General features: G+C 40.1%; 1 protein-coding gene across 1 annotated transcript in view; it reads left to right on the plus strand.

Moving 5' to 3' along the window:
* The first annotated feature begins 7,187 nt into the window (after positions 1 to 7,187).
* The window catches only part of AFG3L2 (AFG3 like matrix AAA peptidase subunit 2), a 44,739-nt gene continuing 37,845 nt past the window's right edge, over positions 7,188 to 14,081 (plus strand). The window contains exons 1-3 of the mRNA XM_040619629.1: positions 7,188 to 7,330; positions 11,652 to 11,751; positions 12,312 to 12,389. Of these exons, the coding sequence (XP_040475563.1) occupies positions 7,214 to 7,330; positions 11,652 to 11,751; positions 12,312 to 12,389 (295 nt within the window). The 5' untranslated portion in view covers positions 7,188 to 7,213. The remainder of the gene's footprint in view (positions 7,331 to 11,651; positions 11,752 to 12,311; positions 12,390 to 14,081) is intronic.

The raw sequence follows: 14,081 nt of genomic DNA on the forward strand, positions 1-14,081 counted from the left end.
TCCGTCTTCATTCCATGCATTCTAAAGTTCTCTTAATGGGTGCAAAGATGTTTAGGGTTATTATGTCCTCTTGATGAATTTACCTCTTTATCATACAGAATGATACTCTTTATAAATCCCTGGTAATATTGCTTGCTCTGAACAACTTTGTCCTCTATTTCTTTTTTTTTTTTTTAAGATATTATTTATTTGAAAGAGAGAGAGAGTGCAAAGAGAGAGAGAGAGAGCACAAGAGTGGGGACGGTCAGAGGGAGAAGCAGACTCCCCACTGAGCAGGGAGTCTGATGTGGGACTCAATTCTGGGACTCCAGCATCATGACCCGAGCCGAAGGCAGTCGCTTAACCAACTGAGTAACCCAGGCACCTGTGCTTTATTTCTTTGCTTTGAAATCTACTTTGTCCATTCAGTTTTCTTTTGATTCGTGTAAACATGGTATATCTTTTTCTGTTCTTTTATTTTTCACCTATTTGTCTTTATATTTAAAGTAGGTTTCTGTATGTAGATATGGTTGAATTTCTTTTGTAAGCCATTCTGAAAATCTCTGCCTTTAAATTAGGCTGTACAGACCATTTACATTTAATGTGATTATTGATATGATTAATTTTAAATCTATCATCTTGCAATTTGCTTTCTCTTTGTTTCAACTGTTCTTTTTTCTCTTTCTCACCTTTTTTCCCCCTTCCTTTGGATTAATTGAGTATTCTTTTATTCTATCCTATCTCCTCTGTTAACTTTTTAGCTATAAATCCTTGTTGTGTTATTTTAATGGTTATTTTAGGTTTTACAGTATACATCTTTAACTTATCACAATATAATATCATGATAATGTACCTCTCTGCATATAGAATTGGAACATTACAACATTATATGACCATTTTTCACCTCCTGGCCATTCTGCTTTTGTGGCCATACATTTTACTTCTATGTATGTTATACAACCCAGAACACATTCCTACTATTTTTACTTTAACAATAGAATATCTTATAGAAAGATTTAAATAATAAGAAAAAACCTCTCTTTTTTTTAACTATGTGGTTACTCTCTCCTGTGCTCTTCATTCTTTTGTGTAGATCTAGATTTCCATCTGAGAACACCTTTCCTTCTGCTCAAAGGACTTTTATCATTTGTTTTAGTAGATCTTGTGATGAATTCTTTCAGCTATTGTTTGCCTGAAATAGTCCTTAATTTGCCTTTGTTTCTTAAAGATATTTTCACTGGATAAAGAATTTTCAGTTGACAATCAAAAAAACATACTTCAAAGATGTTCTTTGAATAGCATGTTGTTCTTTGATGTCTTTCGGCTTTTACTGTTCCCCACAAGCTATCATCCTTATATTTGTTCCTCTGTACCTATGTTTTCCTTCTGTGGATGATTTTAAGATTTTTTAAATTGCTAGTATTGAGCAGTTTTATTATTCTGTGTCTTGCTGTAGCTTTCCCCATGTCTCTTGTGCTTGTGATTCATTGGGCTTCTTATATCTGCAAGGAAGATGAAATTATAACAAAAAATAGTTACAATAATTCATTTACATATCCTTGTCTATTAATTCTATCACCTGTGTCATTTTAGGGTTAATCTTCTTTGCTTGATTTTTCTCTTCATTATGGGTCTTTCCAGGTTCCTGGATCCATATCTTCAACTCAGAAAGACCACTGGGCTCTGCCTGGTTTCCCCTCTGTGCTTCACTGCCTGGAGATGCTCTCCTGTAATAAGGTGGGGTAATCCTAGGGCTCATCTTGTCCTTTGTCTCTCAGCGATTACTGTCTTCATTGCCTGATATTCAATGTCTTAAAAATTGTATTTCATATATTTTGTTTTTCCTCCCCACCAGCTGTTTCAGGCCCTATTGCTCCTTGTTGTAAGGGAGCAGAAATTTCTTTCATTTAAAAAAAAATTGCTGCTATATCAAACAACTTTTTACCCACCATAACAGTATGGAACTAGAAATCAATTACAAGAAGAAGACTGGAAAAACCACAAACACATGAGTACTAAATAACATGTTACTAAACAACAAATGGGTCAATGAATAAATGACAGAGAAAACCAAAGAAATACCTTGAGACAAATGAAAATGGAAACACAACTTTCTAAAATCTATGGGATGCAGCAAAAACAGTTCTAAGAGGGATGTTCATAGTGATACAGGTCTACCACAGGAAACAAGAAAAATCCCAAATAAACAATCTAAGCTTACACCTAAAGGAACTATAAAAAGAATAAACAAAGCCCAAAATTAGTGGAAGGAAGGAAATAATAAAGATCAGATCAGAAAAAAATAGAGATTTTTATTTAAAACAATAGAAAAGATCAATGAAACTAAAACCTGGTCCATTGAAGAGATAAACAAAATTGGTAATACTCTATCAGACTCATCAAGAAAAAAGAAAAAGAGAGAGGAACCAAATAAATAAAATCAGAAATGAAAGAGGTGAAATTATAATGGACACCACAAAAATACAAAGAATTATAAAAGACTACAATGAAAAATTATATGCCAATAAATTAGACAATCAAGAAGAAATGGTAAATTCCTAGAAACAATCTCCCAAGACTGAATTGTGAAGAAATAAAAAACCTGAATAGTAATGACAATTACAAGTAATAACATTGAAGCAGTAATTTAAAAACTCTTGAAAAACAGAAGTCCAGGCCCAGACAGCTTCACAGATGAATTCTGCTAAACATTAAGAAAAGCATTAGTAGTTATTCTTCTCAAATTACTCCAAAATATTGAAGAGGAAGCAAGGCTTCTAAACTCCTTTTACGAGCCCAGCATTACCTTGATACCAAACACTAAGACACCATGCAAAAAAAGAGAACTACCAGCCAATATCCCTGATGAATATAAATGCAAAAATCCTCAACAAAATACTAGCACACTGAATTCAACAATACATTAAAAGGAGTATACACCACGATCAGGTGGGATTTATTCCAGGGATGTAAGGTGGTTTAACATCTACAAATCAATCAATGTGATACATCACGTTTAAAAAATGAAGGATACAAATCATATGATTATCTCAATAAAGGCAGAAAAACAGCATTTGACAAAATTAAACATCCATAAAATGGGTATACAAGAAATGTACCTCAGCATAATGGGTATGGAAGAAACAAAGTGGGTGTAGAAGAAATGTATCTCAATGTAAGAAAGGCCATAGGTGACAGACCTACAGCTAACATCATACTCAATGGAGGAAAGCGAAAAAAGTTTTTCTCTAAGATGAGGAACAAGACAGGAATGCCACTCTCACCACTTTTATTCAACTTAGCATTAGAGGTCTTAGCCACAACAATTAGGAAATGAAATGAAACAACATTGGAAGGGAAGAAGTAAAACTATCACTACTTACAGATTATATGATATATACATAGAAAACCTTAAAGACTTCACTAAAAAACTATTAGAACTAATAAATGAGTTCAGTAAAGTCTCAGGATACAAAAATAACATACAGACATTGGTGGCATTTATATATGCTAATAATGAGCTATCAGAGAGAGAATTTAAGAAAACAACCTCATTTTAAATTGCACCAAAAAGAGTAAAGTACCTAGGAATAAATTCAACCAAGGAAGTGAAACAAAACGCCTGTACTTTGAAAACTATAATACATTGATGAAAGAAATTGAAGATGACACTAATAGAAAAATTTCCATGCTCATGGATTGGAAGAATTAATATTGTTAAAATGTCCATATTATGTGGGGGAATGGGTGAAATAGGTGATGGGGATTACAGAGTGCACTTGCTGTGATGAGCACCAGGTGACGTATGGAATTGTTTAGTCACTGTATTGGACACCTGAAACTACTATAACACTGCATATTAACTATACTGAAATTAACATTAAAAAAAAAGGAAAAAATGTCCATAGTACCCAAAGTAATCTACAGATTCAGTGTAATCCCCATCAAAATACCAACAGCATTTTGAACAAAGAATAACTAATCCTAAAATTTGTATAGAACCACAAAGACCTCAAATAACCAGAACAATCTTGCGAAAGCAGAACAAAGCTGTAGATATCACAATCCCTGATTTCAAAATATACTACAAAACTATAGTAATCAAAACAGCTTGGTACTAGCACAAACACAGACAGAGGTCAATGGGAATAGAACAAAGAACCCAGAAAAAAACAACTCAAGAAGACAAGGATATACAATAGGGAAAAGAGAATCTCTTCAGTAAATGGCGGTGGAAAAACTGGACAGCTACATGCAAGAGAATGAAATTGGATTACTATTTTGCACTATATACAAAAATAAATTCAAAATGGATTAAAGACTTGAATGTAAGACCTAAAACCATAAAACTCCTAGAAGAAACCAGAGGCAGTAAGCTCTTCCACATAAGCCTTAGCAACAATTTCTTGGACTTGTCCCTTTAGGCAAAAGGGTAACAAAATCTAAAATAAATAAATGGGATTACATTAAACTGAAATGCACAGTAAAGGAAACCATCAACAAAATGAAAAGAAGATCAATAAAATGGGAGAAGATAATTGCAAGTCCTGTATCTGATGAGGGGTTAATATCCAAAATATTATAAGGAACTTACCCAACTTAATATTTAAAAAACCCAAATAACCTGATTTAAAAATGGGCAGAAGACATAAATAGACATTTCTTCAAAGAAGACATACAGATGGCCAACAGGCATATGAAGAGATGTTCAATTTCACTAATCATCAGGGAAATGAAAATCAAAACCACAATGAGATAGCAGCTCACACCTGTCAGATTGGCTATCATCAAAAGAAATAATACGTGTTGGTGAGGATGTGCAGAAAAAGGAACGCTTATACACTGTAGGCGGGAATGTAAACTGGTGCAGCCACTGTGCAAAATGGTGTGCAGTTCCTCAAAAATTAAAAATGGAGGGATGCCTGGGTGGCTCAGTTGGTTAAGCCTCTGCCTTTGGCTCAGGTCATAATCCAAGGGTCCTGGGATCCAGCGGGCATTGGGCTCCTTGCTCAGTGGGGAACCTGCTTCTCGCTCTGCCTGGTTCTCCCTCTGCCTGCTACTCCCTCTGCTTGTGCTCTCTCTCTCTGACAAATGAATAAATAAAATAATTTTAAAAAGTAAAAAATAAAAATGGAAATACCAACTGATCCAGCAATTCTACTTCTAGGTATTATCGAAAGAAAACAAAGCACCAATCAGAAGAGATATATGCACCCTTATATTCATTGCAGCATTATTTATAATAGCTAAGATATAGAAGGAACTTAAGTGTCCATCGAGAGATGAATGGCTACAGATGTGGTGTATATATATACATACATATATATAAACATACATACGTATAATGGAATATTACTCAGCTATAAAAAGAATGAAATTTCACCATTTGCAACAACATGGGTGGACTTCGAGGGCATTATGCCAAGTAAAATAAGGTAGACAGAGAAGATTTCACTTATATGTGGAATCAAAAAAAGAAAACAAAACAGACACAGACTCATAGGTACAGGAAGCAAACTGTTGGTTACCAGAGGGAGAAGGGTTGAGGGGTGGGTGAAATAGGTGAAGGGGATTAAGAGGTACAAACTTCCAGTTACAAAATAATTAAGTCGTGGGAACGTAATATGCTATAAAGCATATAGTCAATGATATTGTAATAACTCTGTATGGTGATAGATGGTAATTAGATTAATGGGGATCATTTCATAATGTATTAACACTTTTGACTATCATGTACACCTGAAATAGGATATTGTATGTCAAATATACTTCAATAAAAAAGTTTTAATAATGGTATAAATTTACCATTGTTTTAAACAGTCCCTTATAGATGAATATTCAAGTTATTTCCAATAATTGTAACTACAAACAATGCTGTAATTATTAACCTTGTGCTCATAGCATTTTATATGCGTGCAGCCTCTTTAGGGTTCATTTCCATAAATGGAATATCTGGGTTAAAGAACACATGCCTTTGACATTTAGGCAGACATTGCCAAATTTCCTTCTATACGCTGTCATCATTCTGTGTGCTCACCAGTTATTTCTGAGAATGCCTGCCAGTAGAGTTAGTTGTCAACAGTTTGGATTTTTGCCACCGTGACAGGTGAGAAATTTCATTACCATTTTAGTGTCTGTTCTTCCAGATTTTTCCTATCTGTAATGTGCATATGTGAATAAATTTCTGATGCCACCTTTGTACCCTTCCTCAGCCTCATCCCCTGCCTTTCCTTCCCCCCCATAACATAGCTACCATTTATATCATACATACTAGAATAGTTAATAGAAAACAGTGACATGTAAAACTTGGCTCCAAAGTCCTCTCTCTACTCCACAGTCATGGTGTGCGAAACAGCGCATTGAGTTCGAAACAGTTCCATTGAGTTCATCCGAGAATCATTTCTCTTTGAAACGGTCCCCGATGGGCCCAAGCCAGATGTCACAGTCTCAACACTTCTATTACTGCATTTAGCTCACTGATTTGTGATTATTTGCTTTGCTCTCCGAGGGTTGGGGATGTGTGTCTTAGCATCTCCAGAGCCTTGGATGATGCCGCCACTGATTAGGCGCTCAATAAAATATTTCGCGAGTGACACGCCGAGCGTGAATGCCTAAAATGTCGAAAATGGCCTCGCGCCCAAATAAGTAAAGGTCCATTTCTCCTGGGCCCCAGCAGCCTTTGCTGCTCTCTCCCCGCAGGTCCCGGCTGGCTCCGCCCTCCAGTCCCTACCTCGGCTCGCCCTCCTTCCCTTCGGCCTCGCCTCCAGCTCCGCCTCCGCGCTCCTCCCCTGCCCCGCCCACCACCTCACGCTCCTCCCTCTAGGCCCACCTCCATGCCCGCCCTCCGCACGCCTCCCTTAAGCCCCGCCTCCAACCCTGCACCCCTCCGTTTTCCCTTCTGCTCCGCCCACCGCCCTTTCTCGCCCTGCAAGCTCCTCCTCCTTCGACCCCGCTTCTAGTGGAGCGAGGACGCTCGGGAGCCATAGGAGCGGCCCTCGACCCAAGCGCCCGCTTTACGGCTGACGTCAGCACGCCGGGAGGGGTGGGGCCGGGAGAAGACGCGCGCGTCGGAAGCGTGGGCTCGCTTGTGAGCCCGCGACCCGTAGCGCCGTTCGCTGACTCTGCTCGGAGCTGTCTCTCGCGGCCTCAGCGGTCCGTCGCCGCCTGCCCGTCCGCCGGCCGCAGAGCCGCGCCTGCGCAGCGCCCCCGGCCCGAGCAGGCGGCGCCGGCGGCCATGGCGCACCGCTGCCTGCGGCTGTGGGGCCGGGGAGGCTGCTGGCCCCGCGGCCTACCCCCACTGCTCGTGCCTGGCGGCCGCATGAACCCCACCGAGCGCTCCTGCCTCCGGACGGTGAGTCCCGGGGGCCCAGCGCCCTTCGCCCCCGGCCCGACCGTCGGGCCTGCTTCCGGCCCGGGAGAGCAGGGTGTCAAGGTCACCGGCCCCTGGGAGCGCTCGCGCCTGTTGGGGCGTCCGGGGCGGGTTCCTCGCGTGAATGAGGCCGCGTACCCTGCGTGTTCAATGCCAGAATGTCCGGCGTTTCAGATCATTTATCCCATGGTTCTCGTAAGCACGGTGTGCGTGTCAAACCCTGGGTATAGAATTGGATTTTTGAAAACAATGAGATACTTGTGCGTCAGGGAGCTTCAAAAAGGATCATGTGTCATTCAGGACGAGCCCATTTTACAGATAGAGCAACTGAGACCTAAGACCGTTAAGGAACTTGCCTGTCATATCACCAATATAGGTTGCCTTTCTTTCACCTGCTTTCATGGTATCGGAAAATAGCAGCTGTTGTGCATGTGTGTTAAGGGTTGGCAACATGAGCATGATTTAATGAAAGCACAGGTTTTGGAGGTAAGCTACTCAACCTTTCTGAGCCTCCAGTTCTTCCTCTGTTGAATGGGGCTATTGCTGCCATTCTGGGTCTGGCACACAGTAGATAATACATATTAACTATGATTATTAATAACATCACCTCAGAGTAGAGAATGTGTTTTTTGTTGCATAAGAAGTCCTGTCTTTAGTAGGAGGCTGTTTCTCTGCTGGTGGTAACGAGCAGATAACAGGGCTCCAACGTGTGGGCTAGGGTAGGACGTGTTTCTGTAGTGATGATCATATGTTTTCTCGGAACAGTGGCAGTAATCTGTCAAGTTAAGGTTCATATAATGGGTGGGTAGTTGGTATCAGCTATTTCAGCCACATGGTCTCTTGCCGTCTGCCGGTTTTTTAGAGGCCAGCCTTGCATTGGTTTACTTAGGGGCATAGGGGCAAAAGAACATGGTGGTTAGGGCCTTGAGTCAGTCACAGGAACCTGTCACTTACTAGCCAGATGCCCTTGAGGAAATTATCTCAGCCTCTCCACTTAAAATGGGATATTAATAGTACCTGCATTCCTGATTTTCTTGGAAAATCTTGCCAATCTTGGAGTATCTTCATCTCTTTCTTACTCTACTGCCCTGTGCTAGGCCTAACGTTTGCATTGCATGGATGTTGCCATCTTACCTTGTCCTCTCCTTTTGTCCCTAGTGAATATTGGACTCAGACAAGTAAGAAGCAGATACGGATCTGCCTTGTGAGTTTGCAGTTATGATGTCAGGAATCTTATCTGAATGCCCTTTTTCTTTTGGGTGGCACATTGTCCTGTGAGTCTTGGATGCTGAAGTATAAGGAAGTCCCCTGTGCTGATAGCCCTAGCTGATTGATTGGTAGTCTGTGACAGGTTCCCTGGTGTTGCTAATAAGATCTCTATGGGGACATTATGGCTTTGACGTGCTTCCTGCAAGGGAGTCTGAAAGAACATTTGCCTTTAGGTTTGTGCTGCTGTTAAAGGCTAGACACAGAAGTATGATTCTCACAGTTTTTCTGGGGAAAAGATTTTGATATGAGATGTCCATTTTCAGGTTTTATGCTCAGAGGAATAAGGACTGATGAAAAAGCAGCTAAAAAATGCTCATCCTGTCAAACATAAAAGCTAATCCTCTAAAATGAGGTGCTCTAAACTTAAATTTTGCGAGTTGATATTTTTTATAGTATCCTTTGAATGGGCTTGGATTAGATAAGCAGAGAAAATTTTTGTTGATGGTGCCCGTAGAGAAGAAAATAACCTCAGCGTTAAAAGCAGTTACAGGATTATTGCTAGAAGTATTCCAGGTCAACACAATTTGAAAATAGAAGGAGGTTTATCGGTCAATAAATGTTTATGGTGACATAAAGACTTACTTTATATGGTGGTGTAAACTCTTACCCTCCAATGGCTTTCAGAATAATTGGAAATGGTAATTTAAGTCTAGGTATCACCATACGATTTTAGCAGTGCTTTTACGTACGTAATTGCATTTGAGCCTCATGGTGGCATCCCTGGGAGCTACTTCTTTCCTCCCATTACAGATGTGTACCTGAAGTTCCTAATATGAGATGTGTTAAAGATTGTCGTTCAAAAAATTCAGATTTCTAGCTTTAACAAAATTAGAAGTTCTTACACCGTCTGCCTGGTGATTACAGGTCCTTCAAATCCCAGGCCTAGGTGGCACTTTTCTTACAACTCCTTCAGTCCCTTGAACATGTAATCACTTCCTCCTCTGAGAGGATTTGTATTGCTGTGTGTATTATACCATCCTATAATAGATTTGTCCTCAGGACTCTCTCCCTTACGCTTCGGAGTTTCTTGGGGGTAGGGATTGGTTCTGACTTCCAGACCCCCACCACTTAGCAATGCGTGGCCTGGAGTAGATGGCTCAGTGGATCAATGTGACTTGTTGGTTTATCCACCTTGACTAACAGGTCATTTTAATCTGTATCCTTAATGGATTTGGTATTGGAAAGGCTTTATTCACTTACGATACATTCTTACCTATTATCAGTGGTTGTTTCATAGGCCAAGTGTTCCCAGGGGTCAGGGAGGGCCTAACACAACGGTAGCTCCAAATTCTGTCGGACCAGCAGTGCTGTCAACCAAGATCAGGGTCAGTGTTTCTGTTCTATTTTGCTGTGTAGAGTCATGTATTAATTTGAAGTTAAATCAGCTCATTCTTTATTTTCTATTGAGTCTTTTATTCACATCTCATAAAATCATTTTGAAGTGTACAATTGAGTGGTTTTTAGTATATTCACATGGTTATACAAGCATACTACTATCTAATTCCAGAACATTTCGTCACCCAGGAAAGAAGCTTTGTAACCAAATTAGAGTCAGTCCCCATTTCTCTACAACCAGTCCTCTAGCCCGAGGCACCTGCTAATCTACAGTCTCTGGATTTACCTGTTTGGGACATTTCATATAGGTGCAGTCATATAATATGTGGCCTTTTGTGTCTGGTTTCTTTAAGTTAGGTTTCTTTAAGTTCTTAATGTTTTTAAGGTTTAGGCATGTGTTTTTAAGGTTATCCATGTATCAGGGCTTCAGTCATTTTTATGGCTGAATAATATTCCATTGTTCGAGTATACCACATTTATCTCTTCATCATCATGTGATGGACATTTGGATTGTTTCCACTTTTTGGCTCTTGTGAATAATGCTGCTATGAGCATTCTTGTGGAAGGTTTTCTGTGGACATGTTTTCCATTTTCTTGGGCAGGAGTGGACTGATTGGATCACATGGTAACTCTGCATTTAACATTTTGAGAATGCTGAACTTTTTCAAAGTGGCTGTACCACTTCCCATTCCCACCAGCAGTGCCCGAGGGTTCCGCTTGTCCACATTCTCACCAGCGCTTTTTATTGTCTTTTTGATTATTGTCACCCTGGCAGATGTGGTTTTGTGTTCTGTTTTCCTCATCAGACCATAAATGAGGCAATGCTGGTGGATACTAATACAGATGAACTTCTCTTTAAACATTCTCATCTGTATTTAAAAGCTTGTTCTCCCCAAAAATGGTGATGAATTTTCACTTTGCCAGGGGATAGGATTACTTAAAGTTTTTCACTGCCAGATTTGGATGTATCCCCTCAGTGCACCTTGCTTTTTTAATTGTGAATCTAAAAACTCAGTAGGGAACCTGTTCAGTTTGTTTATGTTATAGTGTAATTTACCTAGACTGTATTTAAAAAATAACTTTATAGCAACATATGTTATTTAAAGCAGAGGTGTGTCTATAATGGGACTTGCATAACCTGCATTCTCACTAGGATGACAATATATCAAATATCTTCAGCAAATGTTACTAGTGTAAGGATTATCAGTGATGTGGGACCATAACTTCCTTATCCTGGAACTAAGATGAATTTAGTATTATATTTACAAGCAGTGCTGTTGAAATTTCTGGTAAATAGTCTCGCAGTTTTATAGACCCTGCAAACGAGACCGCATGAAGGAGCAGATTTTCTGTGTCAGTTTGTCTTTTGAATGCTGCAAATTGAGTAAACAATGCCCAGGTGAATGTGTTGGTGGAGAATAGTAATTGGGCCACAGTTCTAACTTAGGCAGGACTTTGAAGTATTCTTGTCTTCTGGATCATAATTTGTATCTCCTGGTTGGGTTGCTGGGATAGAGTGGCACAGTCCCGGGCAACGATAGTCCTCCCTTTTAAAGGGGGGGAATCCCCTATGCTGGTGTGTAACCACCTGTTGAGGGGAGAAACATTTCATTCACTTTGAGATATTAGGAAAAGAAGTCCTTTTAAATGTTTTATCTTGATATAACTTTTATGCTTTTATTTATATGTCATGTTGCAGCTTTATCGATATGCTACAACTCAAGCAACAACCAGCAGAAATTCTCTTTTGACAGATGTAATTGCTGCTTATCAAAGATTTTGTTCTCGCCCTCCAAAAGGTAAGCACACACAGGTGTGATCATAATGTTCTATACTCTTGTTAAAGATGTGCCAGGAGCAGGGCGCCTGGGTGGCTCAGTCAGTTGAGCATCTGTCTTGGGCTCAGGTCATGGTCCTAGGGTCCTGGAATTGAGCCCCACATTGGGCTCCCTGCTCAGTGCAGAGTCTGCTAGTGCTCTCTCGCGCTCTCTCAAATAAATCTTAAAAAAAAAAAAAGTGCCAAGAGCAGGTGTTCACTAATAGATGCATAGCTGTTTCAGGTTGACTCTTAGTTTCTGTCTCCTGTAAACCACCCCCTACCTACTTCTGTCTGATTGCAGTGATGAAAATGTACCCCCTTCAATTATATCACTTTTGTAGGTAATGAAATTGGCATGCAAATGAGGCTTATTTCTTTAACACCTTTGGTTATTTAAGCATTGAGTTACTTCTACACAAGAAATGCTGTACTTTGAGCTTAAGTGTTTTAATGATGTGTCATCTTTAAAAATGAACACCCATACATAAAACCTAATGAATTTTAGTTTGAGGGTGTGTGTTTTTCTTCTTTTTCCAACAGGATTTGAAAAATACTTTCCTAATGGAAAAAATGGGAAAAAAGCTAGTGAACCTAAAGAAGTTACAGGAGAAAAAAAAGGTACCTTTTAAAAAGATTATGTTTGAACTCACTACTTTAACATATGATGTTGCCAATCGTTTTCGCTGAACAAAGGAAGTATTCTCTTAAGGCAGTTCTGAAGTGGAAGGTTACAAGTACATGCAAAATTCTACAGACCCTGTGTTTCATTTTACCTTATTTTTCTGTTCATATTTTCTTGTAGTTTTTCAAATTGAATTAATTTAAGTTCACCTTAGAGATATTGACTGGTCAATATCAGTCATATTTAACTGCAGATTTGGTCAGTACACTTTACACATCTAAATAGTTAAGAAAAATCCTAGAAACCTAATACATGCATTTTTATCTGGCACATATTTTGATATAGTGCAGTGTTTTTCAAATTGTTTGTCAGAGCCTATCTTAGCTTGGGGTTTCAGATAGGGTTTCTTAGAGCTTGGTGGCTGGGGGGACTGTGGAGGCCCTGAGTCTCCTGTCCCCGTTTCATACGTGTGATAGCATTTAGCACAATGCCTGGCACATTTCAGTTGGCATTTTTTAGGGAAATGTAAGGAAAAATATAATACAGCCCTTGTTTTTAAATGAACTTGGATCTAGTTGGAGAGACAAATACATGCTCAGAGAATGCAGAGTGAAAGCAACGCCAGGGGTTAAGAGAAGGGAGAAGTGCTAGTGTGGCCTGACTGGAAACATGGACAGTTTGTACAGTGTTTCCCAAGGGCATGGTGGCTCGTCTTTTTATCTTGGCTTGGGGGCAGATTAAGGATAATAGGTCCGTATTTTAAAATACAGCCTGTTGCGTACCATTTGCATATGTGTTACTTTGGTTACTTGGTTTGGGGCAGATTAAGGATAATAGGTCCGTATTTTAAAATACAGCCTGTTGCGTACCATTTGCATATGTGTTACTTTGTCCTGTCCCAGAGTAGTAGGGAATCTTGTCAGACAACTTCAGAAATGAGCTTTACTGTTTCCCAGTCCTCCGCCTCACTACAGGTAGGGCTTGTCTCTCTCAGGCCCTACCTCACCAAGACAGGGGTGCAGAAGCTCCTTGGGTGCATCGTGGTGGGGTGAACACGTCAGGAACTCAGTGCCAGGTAGCTGCAGCTTTTCATCCTGTACAGTAGAAGGATCGCTTCATCGTAGTTGAAGATGTTAGAGTAGTATTTGTGAGTCTTTGAGAGGATAGAAAAGTGCGGGGGGAGGCATGTTAATGGCAGTTGGTTTCCCAGGGCTGCTGAAACAACACTGCACAGCTGGGCGTCCTAAGCAGCACAGATCTATGTCTCACAGTCCTGGAGGCCGAGGCTCAAGACCAGTGTGTTGGCAGGGTTGGTTTCTTCTGAGAGTCACGAGGGAAGGATCTGTTTCAGACCTTTCTCCTTGGCTTATAGTGACCGTCTTCTCCCTTGCTGCCTTCTCTCTGTGCATTTCTGTGTCCAAATTTACTCTTTTTATAAGAATGCCAGTTATTATTGGACTAGGATCTACCCATATGACCTCATTTTCAACATGATTATCTTTCTCTAAAGACCCTATTTCCAAGTAAGATCACAGTGGGCTAGGACTCAACACATGAATTTGGGGGAGGACACAATTCAGCCTGTAACAGTGACTAATTTCAGATTCTTGCAAACTAATTTTATGTGGGTAAGGTTTTTGGGGTGTTGTTTTGTTGGGGGTTTTGGGGGGGGGGTTTTGGTAGTTACC

Source organism: Ursus maritimus, unplaced genomic scaffold (genome assembly GCF_017311325.1).
Source record: "Ursus maritimus isolate PB19 unplaced genomic scaffold, ASM1731132v1 scaffold_33, whole genome shotgun sequence".
NCBI lineage: Eukaryota > Metazoa > Chordata > Mammalia > Carnivora > Ursidae > Ursus > Ursus maritimus.